Source organism: Gnatocerus cornutus, chromosome 1, assembly GCF_029298725.1.
Source record: "Gnatocerus cornutus isolate USDA-ARS CGAHR chromosome 1, icGnaCorn1.1, whole genome shotgun sequence".
Taxonomy (NCBI): Eukaryota; Metazoa; Arthropoda; class Insecta; order Coleoptera; family Tenebrionidae; genus Gnatocerus; species Gnatocerus cornutus.
The window spans coordinates 36526453-36545269 of record NC_142233.1 but is presented as its reverse complement, the minus strand read 5'-3'; the positions used below and the strand labels follow the sequence as shown (position 1 = coordinate 36545269).

Here is an 18817-nt window from a genome sequence, read left to right as displayed (position 1 = left end):
AAAGTCAAAACCAGAAAAATATAATAACGAAATGTTCATAGTCCTTCTTTTTCAAACCTGTTATTCACAGCCAATAGGTTTCCAATTTATTATGACTGCTGACCAATGCACAAAGTTCAACTGAAAGTGTTTAATTATTATTATCTTGTACAAGCGCGTTTTACCATGAAAACCTCAAGTTCAGTAAACAAGAGAAATTATTATATCTGTGGATAATAATTTATTTCGTTTACATTAGAATCGTTTTTCTAGCTTCAAGATTTATTTTATTTCCAACAAATATTTATGGAGTCGCCTGCAATACTTCTGCAGTACATAATGGAAATGCTTTATAGTAATTGTATTCAAAAGTCATTTTCCTTCACATAAAATTAACATCACTAAACTCATACAAGCATAATACTGTGTAGCAAGTCTGTTAATTGCTTCGAATTATCTTTTACATAAATTTTGACATGTTCATTGTTTACATTGCATTGCTGATTCTAATGGTGGAGTCGATACATTTTTTACACCGGTAAAATTGCTATTTTTGCTACTCAAATTGTCAGATTCCAATTAAATTATAGATCAAATTGAAGCAAACACATGTTTAAAAATATTTCTTGTTCGTTATTTCCTTTAAAATGGCGTAGCATGCTGACTGAATAAATAGTTTAGTGCTTAGTACGAGCCTGACGTGCATGCACTAGAACGAATCCTCCGTCGATGCACATTTCTTGCAAAAATCAATTGGCACTGTCAAGTCACCAACATTGCGGTATTGCAAGAATAGTTTATTACCGTCATAACTGGCAGTAACGAATGGTAAATGAAGGCTCGGGTCATGCTTTCTATTGGTTTGTTCTATCCGGGATTTAAAAAATATGGGTGCCTTCTCCGACGGCGGTTCTAACGATCGTAACAACGTCGTTGCTAATTAAACCGGTTGAGGCCGTCGCTAGATCGATAACACAGGCTGCGACATCGTCACAATGCACCGGTCGGGTTACACATTGGAGTCCGTTCCTGGGGGCCCGTCTCAGATTCTTCGTATTAAAACACCGACATGTAAAAATATGGAAATTGTGCCCGGCAGAATGCGGTCCGATCAACCGGATGGCCATCGCGCATCGCTTTGCATTCGCAGCCGCATTTAAATTGCTAAAAGGGGACACTATCGAGCGGTCCATCTCTCTCGCAGCGTTGCGATATTATAATCTTGTTGCAAGGTAAATGCACATAACCGGTTACCCCAGACAGACGACGTCTTTGCCGGCCATCTTGGAACACGAACGAATGCAAACGAGTGGAGCGAGGTGGGTCCTCGAGGGGTCCCCCTGCGTACACTCCATATCTAATCTACGTACAGGGGATCCTAATTTACGGCCGTATTCTACGTCATTAAGGCTGTACGGGACAGACACGTTTTTAGGAACCCGCAGCGATAAGGGAATGTGCCTCTGGACACTTAACCTGACCCACCAACAAAATCATAAAGCCCACTAGGATTGTGCCCATTGGGCAATGTCAGAAAAAAACGAACGTGCTCATTAAATCATTATCGAGACCCAAGATTTGTGAAGGAAGCATGGCCTCGTGCATTGTGTTCTTTCCATATGACTATGCAAACCAAACACTATGTTTTGTATGCGTTCATGTTGCACGGAGACCAAGTGAAAGCCGCACCAATAAACGAGAAGTACCTATCGTGCATTATGCTCAACTTATTTTACACATTGTTTGTTTAAAAAAATCGTGTACTTGTCACGGACTGCTGCAAAATTGACTACTTATTTAGGTTTGTTTTTTAAACAGTTGCTGAGTTAAATTAATAGTACGTCATTATAGGAACGCATCGATGTTGTTTTGTGTTCCTTCTTTCGGAGCGGTTTTTGGAAAAGAGGCAAAGCACGGTTGAAGGCTGCTTGTCTCGGCATGCAAATCAGTTTCATCTCGCTCTCATACGGCCGTTATTCTTGACCGTATTTTTTGCTATATGTAAATCCTGGTTGTGTCCATTCTAAGTTGATTGTTCTTTGTGTTGCAGGTCCATGAGTTATGTGATAATTTCTGCCATCGATATATCAGTTGTCTGAAAGGCAAAATGCCCATCGACCTAGTGATAGACGAGAGGGACGGAGGTAAACCACCCGAATTGACGGGTTCCACGAACGGAGATGGTGGCACAAGGAGTAACGCGGATTCGACGTCGCACACGGACGGCGCGAGTACGCCGGATGTCGTAAGTACCCATCTTTTCTTTGCGACACGTTCGAAGATGCTCGTCCATTTGATCGACGTCGGGTTGGGGAGACGCCCGCCACTGAGTGTATTAGCTCATTTTCGTGATGCTGTTTGCGAAAGCAGGGGGAGCTCAAAGCAGGGAGTTTTGCTGGTAATTGGTGTCAATTTAGACTGACGCATCGTCGATGCGAACGAGGGATCGAGTTACACGTCCCCCCGCGTTGTGGTCTACAATCGGCTTCTTTTTCAACTTGAATAAATCACTGCAGTGTTGTTCGATTCTTTTTGGACTACCTGTGACCGCGGGGAGCATTCAGACCAACAAAATAAGATCATCGTGAACAACATGGATGAGATATGTGGCGTCTCGGTGACGGTGTATCAGATGCATATCGACCATCGAAATTTCTTTATGAATATTCCTAAATTGTTCGGGATTTTTTCTATTGGCGTATCTCTATAAAGATGGCGGCTGTGGGTCATATAACAGTGAGGTCCTCTCCAAAATTTCTCTTGTGATGTGGCGACGCCTAAGAGTGTCGCGTCGCTGAGGGTGTAAAAATAGCGAACGTGCGGTATGCGACTGGTGAGTGAAAGCCAGGTTGTGGTTTGGAAGGCGCTCAAAATGAGAATACTTCATAGCGCGGATGGCACCGTGCTGCCAATAACGTCTCACGAACACGGTTGTCGTCTGAGCAGAGTATAATTAACGCGGTATTTATAGTGCAAGGGCAACGATCAAGCGTGTATCATCGGTCGAAGAGCGTAGCAGTTTTGACGACATCTGCAAATTCCCGCCACAAGCAGCGTACCGTCTCCCGTATCTCCGTTTCCTTCCTGATACAATTTGCATCGTCTCGGAATCACTTAGACGGAGGAAGGCGTCCCCGTGCGATGCTCTACGCGCCGCTTTTATTGGGGCATTATCATTTTATTGACTTCAAATAGCTTGTAAAACGCAGAGCTGCGATTCGAGAGCGAGAGCGGGAAGCGATTCCCTCGAAACGGCCTAATTCAGGAGACACTGATGGCTTGTAATCGCCCGAAGAGTTTCCCTTTCGCAAACAGGTGGATTTGTTCAATTTATTATGCGGCCGAAACTTGATACAGCTGGTGTTCCCGTCTAACACATTCACATACTTACATCCAAGACGAATTTTTCCTAGACGATCGATGAGAGAGTTCGGGGGTGTTTTCGCGGCAAATGGCCACGACCCGTCTGAGTTATGTGTTGCCGAGCCAGCAGAAGGAAGAGGCCGAGACGGCGGCGGGTCCATCTATCAATCCCGGTCCTTGGCAGGATTGTTTCCTGCTGCATCAAACTAATGGTCCCAGTGGCAAAAGTAAACTTCGCACGAGAAACAGTTTAATGGAATCCAGGGCCGCGGGGACCATTAAAATGAAATAGTGCGCGCGGACCGAACGGACGCCGTTCTTCTCTTCCCACCCGCCAGAATCAATCTCTCCTAAGCAGAACGGATGGTTATTGTTTGCTCCATCGAGTAACGGCCCATTAGTCCGGCGACTTTGTCCTTAATGGACCGTGATGACGGACTATCAATATCATCATCGAATATTACACAGGTGTCATCGATACACCTGACTTGGAAAGACGTCGCGACGCCCAGTGGCCAATACATCAAACAAAGAAATTTAATTATCCGCTCGTCTACGATAAGACCAACCAATTGCCGAGACTGCTTCTTCACGACATGAACAAAGAGGAAACAGTCGTAACCCTATATGTCCTATTGAAATCAAGGTACATCCGAGATTCGGCGAGCTGCCAGCGGCTCTACGGCTGTATTACACCCTCTAGGAAGGGAGTGCGTGCATGTGCGTGTGTTCCTGTCAAGAAAAGATGTCTTTAGCAGGCGAGCTTTGGCCGGCTACCGCACGCCGTTTTTGTTTGAATGTCATAGCCAGATGTTCGCAGTTTGGTGGTGGTTATTATTTGTTTGTACTCCCCCATTGCATCGTGCACTCATTCAGTTCATACTTCTGCACGCTCCTCCAAAAGCCAACGGTAAATAATAATCGAACTTGTGGCTTCAATCCCCCTACATACAGAGACGTTTGTCATTAAAAACCAGAAGAACAATAGACTGGATTTTAGCATACACAACACTCCATTACATTTGGTATATGAACTGGAAATAAAACTTTTTTAATATTCTGATTTCAAGAAACACACGAGAACAAATATCAGTTCGAAAGAATTCCAAGAAATTGATGTAGAATTTTGTCTTGGCATGAATTAACTACTAATAAATGGCGTTCATTAGTAAATCATCGTTGATTGATTCTCAGCTTTACAAGAATAATTCTGTCGCCAAGCGCAAGGAATTTTGCAATTTTGAACGAGGCGTTCTCGGCGGGACTTCGTCTGGTGCTGACACTCGCCGCAGGAGCTCGACCTTTTTGCTTAGGGAAAGTATCCGTCTTTGTGTACGTTATATCCTGCTGGAGATGCATCCGATTCATGGTAAACATGCGCGTCTCTCGTTCAGCTGATTCAATTAACATATGGATCTGACGTCATCAGTCATAGTTTGACAGGCAAGGTCGGCGTCCTAAGTTCTACAACCTTCAACAACCATCATATTTTTCGCCATGTCTGATCAACGACACTATTGGTGGATTGCAACTGCAAGCAATCGTAAATGTCCACATGGCGTGTGTCGAATCGTTGCAATCGCAATTTTACTTCTTCGAGTCGGCTGCTGGCGCGGTTCTTATGCTTGACACGGCCGAGCGCTGTTTGTAAACAGAATAATCGAGTCATGTCCGGAATAAGCAATGGTTTTGCTGCAAAAAATCATCGATTTCGGACACTGTTGCAGATGCATGTATTCATTTGAGTAAAGCTGGACAAATATGATTTAGGAGGACAATCGGAAGTCGGTAACGTTGTTAGAGACAGTTGTGGACGGCGGTGATTTCATTAGTCGTCCCACATGACGAGGCCGAGAACAGATCACGGTCACAATTAACACCCGCACCGTTTTCGAACAGTCCCGGTTGTCGTTCATTACCATCCGGAAATTAAATAAATCTGTGCCGAGTCGGCGACCCTGATGCAAGCCAGTTATTTTGCCGTCGAAATCGGATCAAGACGCCAAACGTTGAAGGGGTTGCGATTGAATCTGCATGTAGCTTCGCACATTAACCTGAAAGTGGCCAATTGGCATTTGCATGAGAGCGAGGGTTGTTGGATAAATACGTATAGCTGCCGGCATCCCCGAGGGAACTGCTAATTCGTAATTCGGCTGATGCGTAGATTAGATTTGTTACTAGTCCCCCATACATGACTTATCCATTTTCTAGCATTTAGTTAAAAGTCAATTATGTGAATCGAGAGGGACGCATTCAAACGAAGAACCATCAAATTAACTGGAGAGCATCACCGACGAAATTATTCGCATATAAAATTCACGCTCCAAAATGGCATAATTGACAGAATGGGGATTCTACGCCACCTGCTGACGACATTCTCACTAAGATTGTTCTGAATGTCTATAAATCAGTCAAGCTGTTCTATTTTCACTCTTGCATACACCCTTCGATTTTTATATCTTTTTCGACGATGTACGATTTTTAATGCTTCCGGACAATTGACATGCGGACGAATTCGTCACACCTGGCAGGGGCACATCGACCAAGACGTCCAGCAAGTGTCCATAAATCAATCAAGCTCTACCCATCGACACTGACCCACATCCACGTCCAGCTTCAGCTCGGGTCCGCGACGTGAATTAACTATAATATGTTTTTAATTGACGACATAATAACAGGCCTGTTTACGTGTCAGCTGAATGCAAACATATTTATTAGGAGGGAGAGTACGCCGTGTGGGAGTGGTGCTGTAATTATCGGCACTCATTAAGTAAGCAGTAAGTAGCCCAAGCTCCCGATGACCAGAGTAACCGACCTGAAGCTCCAGACGTTGTTTCGACACACCGCGCTTCATAAGAACCATAAAAATGTTACGATCGCACAATAACCGTAACTGTACACCAGACATACTCTGTAGCAGATTTCGCATTTATTTTACGAGTTAATTGTGTTGTCAAATTGACTAAAAACAAAACGCTTCTTTACGCCCATTATTACGCTTTTTACTTTAACGGTGGCTTTGACTTTCTTTTGTACTCTGTTCCTTCCTCCGGACTGCCGCCCTAAACGTTACTACCGAATAAAATTAGATTCCTCACGTCCAAAGCAATTCGCAAGCCGCATCAAGAATTATAAATCCCTCCACAGTAATCTACGTCTTTCTACCGCCACGTATATGACAAGAAAATTCATTCACACACGTGGGGCTGTCTCTCCTTTATTTCTCTGGAATAAAGAGGCTTTTATATTGAAATTTAATTCCTGCAACAAGAGAAATTAACCTGGAAAATATTGAATACACAGCAACTATTCAGTTTTTGTTTTCCATTTTATAAATTGCAGATCTTTAAAAGGAAAACAATATTTTTAATTGAAATTTATACATAATGGTGTCAGAGGGGTGCGCTCCAGCCGACCTTGTCTACTTTTGAAGTATGATGCAGTCGGGATGATCAGCTTGGCTCCCAGCTTCCCATTTCGTCAGAGGTGTCGTGTTTCCATATTTTTTGCATGGTGTGGTCCCCTCAGTCGAAAGTGAAGTGTCATGTTTGGTCTACCCGGGGGACCACGCCGTCGCATCCCAACTCGTACCGGATTCCCGCATCTGTATATTATTTATCTGCTGGTTGCACGACAACCACGCATCAACTTATCGAATTTGATGGAGAAAGTGCCGCCATATCGTCCCCAGCGACACTGCCGCCGCCACATCTGTAACCGACATCGTAAAATTGAAATTATCCTCGTTGTTGTTGCAAACGCGTCATTAAAGGGGGAAGTTATAAAAACTAGCACCAATTTTGCATGGTTCATTAAGCAGACCAGTTGGGATATCAATTAGACAGTAACGCACCTTTATACAGTGTGTTTTATTAAATTAAGGGGCGAAAGAAAAAGCACGGAACGCGACAACGAGTTAGCACCACATAGGGCTAAGTACACACCCCTGCCAAGTGAACCGGAACCGTCGTTTCCTTCTTCCGGTTATCGACATATGCACTGAGTAAATAACGTGCAGTATGAGATGTGAAATGGTCGGTACTCCACTAGCAAATTGACGAGCATCGACCACTAACGTCTACTTTTAAGATTATGTCGTTACCAATTTACATTTAGTACGAGGCTATTGTTACTGCCCTGCAAGGTGTTGACACTGTAACCATAAATTGCCTGAATGTCAAACAAGTTTACGTTTCTATAAAACAATCATGGACGCTAGCTCAAGTCATGTTTCCAATCATCTAGAGATGTTGAGGTTATGCTTTACTTCTTTCCACATATGTGACGTCATCTCATGTAAATCAAAACTCTAGGTCAATATCAGCACACCAAACAAGACTTATGAAATTTATTGATACCAGAAAATGAGTAGACTCATCAGTACATAGTTTATCGAATGATCTATTATTATTTAAGATGATCAAATCAGGTGATTTTTGTTTCAGTTAGTATAGATTAGATTAGATTAGTGTATATTAATTTTCGTCTCTTCAGTGATTTAATGATAATTTAAAAAAAATGCAGAAACATAGTTGCCACTACCTAATGTATTTTGGAGTTTATAATAGCTTGTAGCCACTTATAGCAAACTGATAAGATATCATCATTTATGCCTAAGTATTGTTTCTGATTACAGAGGCCGCCATCGTCGTCGTTATCGTACGGGGGCCCCGTGAATGACGACGTGAGGTCGCCTGGAACACCTGGACCTCTATCTCAAGCACCCGCATCCCAGCAAAGTCTCGACGCCTCGGATCCAGGTAAATGCTTCAAAACAGTAATTGTAGGTTTTTATCGATAAGCAACGATCGAGCGGGCTAATGAAACTTGTCCCTAATATTAAAACTACTTACATAATTGAAAGCCGGGCGGCTAATGAAGAGTTTGCGCTTCTTCTCGTAAGCATTAGTGGCGATAACGCCGCGCTAATGACTAAATCAATAATTGTTCATTTGCCTTTACACAAAATTACAACTGGCCATTAATAGGCAGGCAGTGCGTCGTTAAATGGACATTACCGGTGGCCAGATCCACTGAAACGATAAAAAACCTGGCCCGAAAACATGTGCGATCATCAGCTGTACCAACCCTCCCATTAAACTTGCATATTACGAACGCGAAAAAGGTAAACGATCAACCTGCTGGTCTTTAACGCTAACGGAGCCCAATGTAATTGTTTAAGATGTAAGATAATTGCACGCTCATAGGAGAATAATAAATTTCGGCACGAATGTCGTGAAACTTGAATGCATTAATTCCTGCAGTTTAAAGAACCTCGATAAGATTGTATTACCAGTGGATGCTCTAGTTGCTGCAAAATGACGATAAAAATGCAGCATAAACAGTCCCAGTAAATCAAAAGGACAAAAAATGAAGCATTTAGCGAAAGTGTGCCATTTAAACACATGATGCATACATACATACATAACTTTTTCGCTAACCAACCGGCAGTAAACGTTGAACGGGTGAAGTGAACGCGCAATAAAACGACGACGTCGTCGTCGGCGTGCTCACGTGGCCAGCTCGTAAACTTTCATTAGTCGGCACTGAATTAAACTAATGTCACCACAACGTGTAATTGTGTTGAACACGGCACCTCTGCTATGCAGTAATGCAACGCCAATACCCGGAACGTATATCAGACGCACAAATCTGTATTTATTGGGGCGTCCCGTCGACGTGTCACCATAACTAATGTCGCGTCCGAATCGGAATGTAATCATTAAAAATGTTTTCGGAGGGATGGATGGAGGATGATATTTCTATTTTGGGAGGACGCGCCAGGGTTTATCTCTCCAAGCCCGACCCTCCCCGTCTCCTTAATGGAAGATGTTTAAATAGAACAGCGCATCTTTCTTCGCTCTGACTCCGCTAATAGCTTACGGAATGGAATGGAAAACAACTTTCATCATGCCACGAAAACATCCCCAGCACGGCTCACCCAATCATCGTCTTCACTCAATTAGAGCACCAGGATTTATTTTAAAAGTGTTGTCGCCGACGTTGTCACCGACTATTCAATTAGCATAATCCGTCATATCGATGAAAAACGACCTGCCAGCATTAGAATGCATGTTGGGTTTCATCCGAAATGTTGATAAGAAGACGACCAATTATCCCGGTGTTTGAGATAACCCCTTCGCTCTCCTTATCCGCCCAGGATGCGTTCTTATCATCCGATTTTTCATATGTATGGCATCAACCTCAATCATAAATAATCATAAATTCCGAGATGTCTGATGCGCTCACCGAAAGTTTGATCCATTTTTCAACATTCGGGAGGTCTCCGAAGTACTACAAGGCCACATGGGTCTATTAAGTGCAGCAACACGCAACATCCACAACAGATGTGTGTCGCGAAGCAAGCTCGTTTCCCATCAAATTGAAAGAAAAGTGTGAATCTTTTATGAGTCGTTGTGGTAAGGGTGCTGGTGGTTAAAGCAACCACTTGCGGTCGACATAAATCAAACATTACACAGAAAACCATAGACGATTAGGGACTGTTTATTTGTGTTTTTGTGGAATATTTATATTAGATGGTGTGGTCTATTCGCTTGCTAGTCTTGTTGAGGGTCTTATCGTAGAACACCCTGTGGATAAAAATAACCGCACGCAACGCACCGCACACATATTCAACTAGACAGGGGAGCTAGACGGATTGAATTACTTATCATTTTACAAACGATATTACTCACGAAACGCTCCCAAACGCCCCCACTTTACAAGCGCTAGGTTAGATAACTTGTGACCGAGGCTACCATTATAAATTACAAGTAAACCTAGCACTACTTCTCCTATTTTCCAATAAAGAACCAAAAAAATTCGCCGACTATTTCGTTTTGTAGTTAAAATTACATGATTTTGCTAATTAAAAGAGACTGCTGCCTTCAAGTCTTAATGGTCATTAAATTCTTTCAAGCTAGATTCATGTGTAGAGCTTTTGGAGAGGGTCGTGAAGCTACGACCTCTTGAAGTTGCATCAAGTCATGTTTTCTTTGCCAAAGTTTTAAAACTCTTTCTTTATCTAATAAGACAAAATGAATTTATAAGTTTTGTGTTGAGAAACCCTTCTACATCGTGGTATATGGACTAAATTCCGTGATGGCCTTGGCAATGTTTTATCATTAAAAGGGTGGCTCTGTTCAGTAACGTCTCGTCTTGTGCGCTCTGAAAGTATAATAAACTAGAACAACAGGAAAGAAAATTTGGTAATATTGGAAAAGCGGCGGCGGAGAAGGGCACCGAGTTAATTTCTTGTTTCTGGGTTTTGAACGAAGATTGTGGGGTCGCGGCCAAAACTTTTTCAAGTAATTATGCAAAGTGAATGGGAGCGAGCAGGCCTCATAATTATCTATTTGGAGGCATTGCGAGTTAAGAAGAGGGCTTTCTTGAGAGTGTTAAACAGTGGGTGAGGTAATACCATAACGCTATAATGGTTTCGACGCTTCTCCTCTTCCAAATTCAGCATGCACGGTTCGGCGCTCCTCCACAAGACTTCCATTCGGCTTTCGTTCTTTCCGCCTCGTCAACTTTTGTCTCGATATTTCCGCAAGTTCCGTTCCCAAATAATCCCTCCCGACACACAAAAGCGAACCGGAGATCCTATTCGAATTAAACAAACGACATGCCGTGCAACCGCGAAACATGCCCCCGCTATTATTTACGACTGCGCTTTTACAAATTTTAAATTGCCAGCACCACCGACCGTTGCGGAATAGTTTCAAGCAATTTGTGTGGCGGCGCACTCGACAAACCGCACCGCATTCATTCGAATTATTTTTGCAACGATCGCATGCCCCAGCACAATTAATTATAATCAGGACAAATCGCGCGATTGACCATTTGCGTAGCGCAAAAACCCTACACTCCCGACAGTTGTATTGAACTACCAGAAAACGGACCCACAAACTTTCTTTTTATATCAACTCAATTTTTCACATTTTTCAAATGATATCTATGTCTAATTATATCTTTCTAAAATGATATCTTTCTTACAATATGGTTTAAACAGCAGCGTTGTTTTCCATCTGCCATTTGGCCTAATATAATTTAACTTGGTGCATTGAACTAATTTGCGCACTTCATTTCAGTCGCAGTTTTATTCTATTGTGCGCTGCTCTATAATTAAATTATATAAATTCAGCCCAGTCTAGTATTTGATTTCACTGAATTAGCTCAATTTAAAGTCAAAAGCTCTTAGTCATTTAAATGGGTATGAGCAAGGATAAATTAGCTCGGTAACAAGTTGACAAAGGGTTGCATTTTGTGTTGCGTGGTCACCTTCAAAGATGCATCGCCGGGGGAAACCTGGGGAGCCGATAAAAGCTGCGTTATCTCCTCCACCGTTGCAAATTTAAAATGTTCATTAGCGATAGCGTGCCCGGTCCCCATGATGAATCGTTCTCCGGTTCCGCCGAAACAAAAGAATATATCTCTTGGCTGCCCAATATCTTAATTAAAGTCGCCGATTTATTCCCCTCGGCAGGGCACACGAGTCGCTTTGTCTAACGGCGACGAAATGAAATGTAACACAGAGTGTGCTTTCTTCTCCTGCTCTCAGATATAGAGAAGAAAATAAAAGAGCGTGTTCGTTAAATTACACAATTTAAAAGTTCGTTTCGTGAAATGAATAAGTAAGTGCGGCGGAACCGAAGTCATTTCCATCGGGGATGGCGACGTCGTCGGCGTCATTTGTTTTTATCAGTCGTCCCAAAGGGACACACGGTGGTGCTACAGATGTTGCGATAACGAATAGACGAAGAGATGCGCTCGCTACGGACCAGTCCTGTAATGACCGCAGCGAAGCGGACTTTCCAACATTTTCGCAATTTCAAAGCAGCGCCTGCTGAAAGCTGTCCCTCCAATCTTTGAAAATGATGTTTGTCTGCTGAATTATCCCGTTACAACAGAAATACAAATTATAAATAAAACGAAATATTTGAAAATTTTTGTCAACCGGTTATTTATTGTTTAATGAGTATGCCAATTTCTGTGTCATAAAATTCCATATTCAGTGTTCTCGTTTGTTCTTAGTCAGCAGTTGAGATATCTTTGGAAACTCCTGTAATGTATAGAAGTCCATCCAGACACCTAAATTTAAAGTTGGTTCGTTATGTTGTTATCTCTGGCGATTGAAGTTGTAGTTGGTGATTTGTAAACGTCCCCTAGAATCATTGGGGTATAGATTGGTTGAAAGTTTTTGTGCAGTTTTCCAAAGTTCTCATTGGCTGTTCCATCTTAATCTACGGGGCAGTAGATGAACTATGTCGACGGCTAGTACTACTTTTCCTGGTCGTAGGTAATTTTCGTGATTCGTTTTCGTGTTCGTGTTATTTGTTTGAGATTTACGGCAACGTTCGGATAAAGCGTCTTAACAAATTGGCTCTGGCGAGTAATAAGTTAAAAGTTGGTTCAATAATTTTATCAGATGCAGCCCAAGTTTTGAATCGTTCCATTTAGCGAGGGGCGATAAAGGGTTCACATACAAGTGTCTTACAGCTACTCGGCGCGTCGAACCGTGGACTGTTGTTCTATCGGCCCGGGGCCCTTTGTCATCCACGAAGTTGTTATCAGCGGCGCTAAGACGGCGCCGAGATCTACCGGCACCTCCGCTTAATTAAACCCGAGAACGACAATACCACCCCATATCAGATCTCAAGACGACAAAAGACCAAGCAGAACCTATTTATTAAACCGGCAAACTATTATAACGATAAGTTTCCCCGAGACTTGTTGTTATGTTGATGACGCGCTGCTCTGATACTTTGAATTTCAAATTGGTTAGGGGTGGTTCGGTGTTTTTTACGCAGCGACGATTGGAATTACAAAACGGAGTCCTCACCATTGCCATTGTCGGTTCTCGCTCCTGTTGTAATGGAAAATAACGCTGAGCCCCCATGGTCGGTATTAACGCGAAGGAGGCCATATATCAACGGGGGCGATATCGAGATGCACATCAAAGATACGGTGTCGTCGCCACCGTCTTGACTCGCTTTTCGGCGATGATATGTGCGTGTCGCATGGCCGATCGAATCACGACGTAAGGACACTCGACAATGAGTGTGCTCGACGGCGGAAGCACCTCGTTATTTGGGGACCCACAGGAGGAGAGCCGATCGAATTATCTCGACACGATGTCGAACAGCCCAAGATCGACAACGACACTGCTAACTCCTTCCGCATTCTTACGGAATCACTTCCTTGCGATTGCAGACTAAGGAAAAGTTGAAACAAGAAGATGCAGGCTTAAACCGACAAATTAATAACGTACCAGAGAGAAAGCGTCTGATTAGAATTAACGTCCACCGCAAAGTGCTTTATTTAGACAAAATTGAAGTAAATGTTGCTTAAACCACGAGCTCGCGGAAAACGTGAACACTATAAATTTTCAATTCTCTTATTTGCCACAAATATACCGTATGTTAACGATTAGTAACTACGAACAACCCTCATATTTCCTCTTCAACACAGCCAACATTCGTTCCACAGCTGTTTACTTAAAGTGGCGAAAAGCCATAAGGGCAAGTCGATGTATCATTAATGTTTCCATTCTACCTGTTTTTGCCAAAGAAAAAAACCCCTAGCGCGAGAACGTCGTTGACGGAATTAATCTAGTTGGCGCGATGTAATCAGAGGCCATTATCACCCCGGGTATTTGGTTAAAAAAGCAATAGCCGCCCCACAATTACGTCGTAATGGCCCGTAGTCTCTTCCTTGATCAACACATAACAATCGCGAACCCTCGGGATCGCATAATTCCTCCAAGCCGCGTTATTAAGCTCGTCAGATGAACGCATGCTACAATGGTCTGGCTACCTGGACATTGAATAACTTGGGTTTTTCAACAAAAGCAACTTTCCCTAGGCACCCGAAAGTCATTTCTGACACAATATGACAGTTGACTCCTGAATTTTTTTCCAATACAATACGGTGCCATGAAGAAAAATTGGGATACTCTTGATCCTAATTGACGCGTTTTGTGTCGGACACCTTATCATCTGCGTGTTTCCCGCGAGATGCATGTCCCAAGTCCATAACCGCCACCATCACACCCCGGCCGGCCCTCGCTAAGTGCAGGGACGGACAGTAGGTGCACGCCACTTTATTTATTACGCGATTTTCGCATGGTATGGCGAGTGAAAAGGGTTCCGTTGCTGTCACAGGGGTGAAAAGTACGACCGCCGTGACACTAACACGCCGTCCCCATCAAATATTGACGCGCCAAGGAGGTGGCGTGCTGTACATTTTTAATTAGCCCAAGTGACGTGGAGCGGAGCGATTATGCAAATTCCAGTGTCAGCGCGCTGCCGTACCAACCGAAATCAAATTTTCCGCCCCATTGAATCTGAATGCGATTAAGAGAAGAGCTATAGCAATCGGGGGCGGCGACTAGTGCCTGGTGGGCCTTGCTGAATCCAAGCCTCACGATTACACCGACATTGTTACACGGAAATCTTAATCAACATTCAAAAGGTTTTCGCAAAAACTTGGAAGCTTTGAAGAAACGATAACGTTATCGATGCTCTTCCTATTCAAGAAGAAGTTAAAAACAAGCCGAATTAAAAAAATAGGAAAGAGTAAAGTTTGGTTCTTTTCCATGCCCACAAATTAAGTGTAAAATACTTTTTAACGCAAATGAGGGAACAGTTTTGTCGGCATCTTCCCGGCTACAAAAGTGGTAATGCAAAATGTGCATGAATCAGAGTTAGGAAATACAAGTTTACAAGAAATAGTTGTAAACTCCAATGGTTTCCTTTATGAGTAGTGCAACGGCAAATGCCGAAGTCAAGTCGCGTATCTTCCTGCAGGATGCGTAATCCTGATCTCGTGTTTGAAATCTCCCGTTGACGAGCGGCTCGCGCACACAAGAGTATTTTATTAAGGTAACTGGTGTCGAATGTGTAATGCGCTATAAAGTTTATATCCCGGTCGTTACTCGGCCTTAACCGCAAATCCCGCGCGCCGTATCGTGTCTTTTACGGGCTAAGCAATAAGATAGCTCCAGAATGACCTCTCCGACCGGCCCAACGGCGTCGTCAGTCTCGCCGGACCACTTGACGCCGAATTAAACTGATTCCGATGAGTTTTACATAGGGTAAACCGGCGATTTGGTATCGATCTCTTCCCCTACACGTAACACGGAACATAATTGTTGACATTGTCGAACTCGGCCACAAAGGCGTCGTAAACCCGCCGCCGCGCCACAGCGAAAGAAACCCATTCTTAAGAAGCAACCTGAAATAATACGCGTACCCGTTTAAATTAATCATAAAACTTAGATAAATATATAACGGCGCGTTTGATCTCTTTGTGGGTGCGACAATTTTATAGTTCGTAAAGTCGAGACTCTAGGAAGTCGGTGTTTGTTTGCTACTGGTCGGGTGGGGTCGCTTTCGCTCTCTCGATTCAATGATCGCGGCTTCGAATCTATCAGTCCGCATTAGACTTACTTACAACTTTTCCCATATTTTAAGTCTAAAAGCACTCCGGCCTAATGCGGCCGCATAATAGTCTTCGTAATAAAGACAGACCAATCGATAACTGCAGCGCTGCCACCAACACACGATGACAACACCACTGAATCAGAGAGACCGTTTTCTTTTCCGGATTCCTGCTGGGAGAAGTGCTCGATACATCTCTATCAAAACCGCACAAATCCGACAGTTTGTATATCGCGGAGATGCCTGTCGAAGATAGACAAAGGCGTCCTCTCCCCCGACGACCATTAAGCACAATGGAATACAGCTATTTATTTATTACCTCCACGTCCCGGCCTTTCACGATCCGCTTTGCGTGTATGCTCTATAACTCCGGCTCCAACACAATGCCCAAGAAACCCAAGAAGCCTTCCAGCCACCAAGGTGATGACGATACATTTCACTTGCGAAATTCACATCGACCACAGAATTTGTTATAAGAACATTTCCAAACCATCTTCATTGAAACTTCAATCCATCACTTTCTCCATCTCTCTGTCGAATCCCATGACGGTTCTTAACATGGTCTCTGTTTGTTAAGACAAATCCTCTTAATAAAGACGCAACATGTAATTTGATGAATATTCTTGAGCGTTTACACAATCATTGTCTATTTTTCCGGACAGCTCGTTAACGGGAACCCCATTACTTTGATCTATTTTTGTAAGCTTGCGACGCAGTGGACACAAGATTCCCAAAGAATGTTTTAATGAGTGTATAGTGATTTTTTTTAAAGACAACTAAATTTAAAAAATCACATGTATTTTTTCTTTTATATGAAATTTAAATTAAGAGTGCGTTGTCAGAAGGAAATGCTGCGTTCCAAATGATTTGCATATATCAATTCAGAACGGATCAAGTGGAGCACCCGCTGCTAATTACCATTATGAGCCCCTTGTCATTGAGTTTGCTAAACACCATCTCAATATCCAGTAATTGCAAGTGTGTTGACTTGGTAATTGCCCCCTTCAGGTGCAAGGACACCCGTTGTCAGATGATTCGAATGAATAACAGGACCGGCATCGATAATTGCGAAAGCGGCCCACGTTTTGTTTTCACTTCTCAAACGCATTTTTGGAATTCACCGCAACTGATCTCTTATCCAGCACTTCCCAAACTCTAGATTGTTGCAATCAACACAGAGCTGAAGATAGCCCCACCACCGTTTGAGAATCCCCGTTGTCGAGGAATGCCGCCTCGGCATTATGACAACGCCAGAGAGACCAGTTTTAGCGCAACCAGAAAAATGGAATGTTCAATCTCCCGTTTCTGTCCAGGGACGTGCAGCAGGATTCTCGCAGGAATCTCAAATCGTCTCACACAATAATATAAATTCGTCGTAGTGGCTGTTGAGCACCGATAAAATTTTCTGTGAAATTTGCCACATATACGCCCCTGTGATGCTCGCTTCTGCATTATTCCGCGACATTTGCATTCGAGCGCCATTTGAATGCTGATCTTAATTTGATGGAATGTCGGGGGAAGAGGAGGGGGTTATGTAGCGGCTGATCGCATCGGCACAAACACCGTTTTGCACTACTCAAGAGACCGGATAAGGTGGCCATCAGGTAGACACTTTTAATTAAACTGGGTCTTTGACTCTTGCGTAATTAACAAACAACCCTTATGAGATAAGTGAAATGATTTTTGAAATGAGTCGGCGGCGAAAAAGATCTACCGTAGGCAAAAAATAAATGAGCTGTGGCAGAAATGGGTGTGCCACGGTCATAAAATGAACACTGCGGATATGAAGCCAACACGCACACCTCAAATGCACCCAACATCGTTTTTTTGGGAGCTAATATAACAAAAATCTTTAGACCGCGATTTGACCAATTGCCTTACTAGCTTAGTAAACGGTTTCTGTTTTAAACAAAAGGCCAGAGAAAATTTTTCTTTACAAAACATTTACCTACTTCCAAATCTTGAGAACAATTTGCAGTGTTGTTAAATACAAATTGTAATCAGAAAAGCTGCATGAGAACACAATGACTTGCACAAATGTCTGCGTTGATTCTTAATTCAGTTAACATTTTAATTTGGGATTTTATATACAGTTCATCACAGATTTGTTTGTATTACAAGTTGATCCTGCTACATTTTCTCTCCGTATTATAAATTTTGGTTTACTTTATTCATATGTAATTGAATTTTGTCTAATTCCTGTTTTTCTTTTTTTCAGACGCCATGGGTAAGTGGTACAATTCTTCGCGATTGTCCCAGTTGATAGTCCCTCGTTTTTATAACTAGAGGTCAGGTATGAAATTTCCACTAATGTTTTTACATCTGTTTTATTTTTAAAGTCGTTTCTTGTTATGTACCGTTCCCGCTATTTTACAATAAAATGTTGCTCTTGAAATTAAAGTAAATTGTGTTTGTGTATAGTTAGAGAATGTTCTATTCTCTGGACCAAGTGAAGTGTTTAATACGTTCGTATGTGTTCGTCTAGTGGAATTGATGGAATTTGCGATCGGGGCGTAACCGCGAAGGGTATAAGACTTTAGGGGAGGCAATACGGTAACGTGTTGCAATTCCTGCGACCGAACCAAGACGTGTGGTGCATGAAGATCACCAAGATGGGATCACGTAATCTATTTGCGGCGGATCGGCGGTCGGCGAATGTGTGACGTGCACAGAAGCCCAAAACATACGTGTGACATCAAAAAAGTAGATTAATAGTAATAACGGGTGATGGGGATGATGATGACCACTGCAAGAGCCTCACAGAAATGGCCTTCCTTGCAATGGAATTGTTTGAAATATCTCAGAAGCCGTTTCTCCAACCCTTCGGATTATTTTAAAATAGTACACAACAACAAAAGTTGAAATTTTGTAAGATTTTTAGAATTTCTTAACAGAAAGTGTAATTGAAGAGTCTGTCGCCGGTATCAAAATGTAAGCTGTCACGACGTTTTTCCATATTTGGGTTGTTGGTATCTGTCTCTTAATTAGTTTCTTTATCGGCACGAGTGAATTTTTGCCGTAGTCGAGTAAAAAGC

The 18817-nt window shown here is 42.8% G+C and overlaps 1 protein-coding gene across 3 annotated transcripts in view; it reads left to right on the top strand.

Moving 5' to 3' along the window:
• The window catches only part of hth (Meis homeobox homothorax), a 90934-nt gene that overhangs the window by 37138 nt on the left and 34979 nt on the right, over window positions 1-18817 (top strand). For all 3 annotated transcript variants that reach the window (XM_088049856.1, XM_088049857.1, XM_088049855.1), the window contains 3 exons: window positions 2030-2224; window positions 7979-8102; window positions 18001-18009. In XM_088049856.1, the coding sequence (XP_087905982.1) occupies window positions 2030-2224; window positions 7979-8102; window positions 18001-18009 (328 nt within the window). The remainder of the gene's footprint in view (window positions 1-2029; window positions 2225-7978; window positions 8103-18000; window positions 18010-18817) is intronic.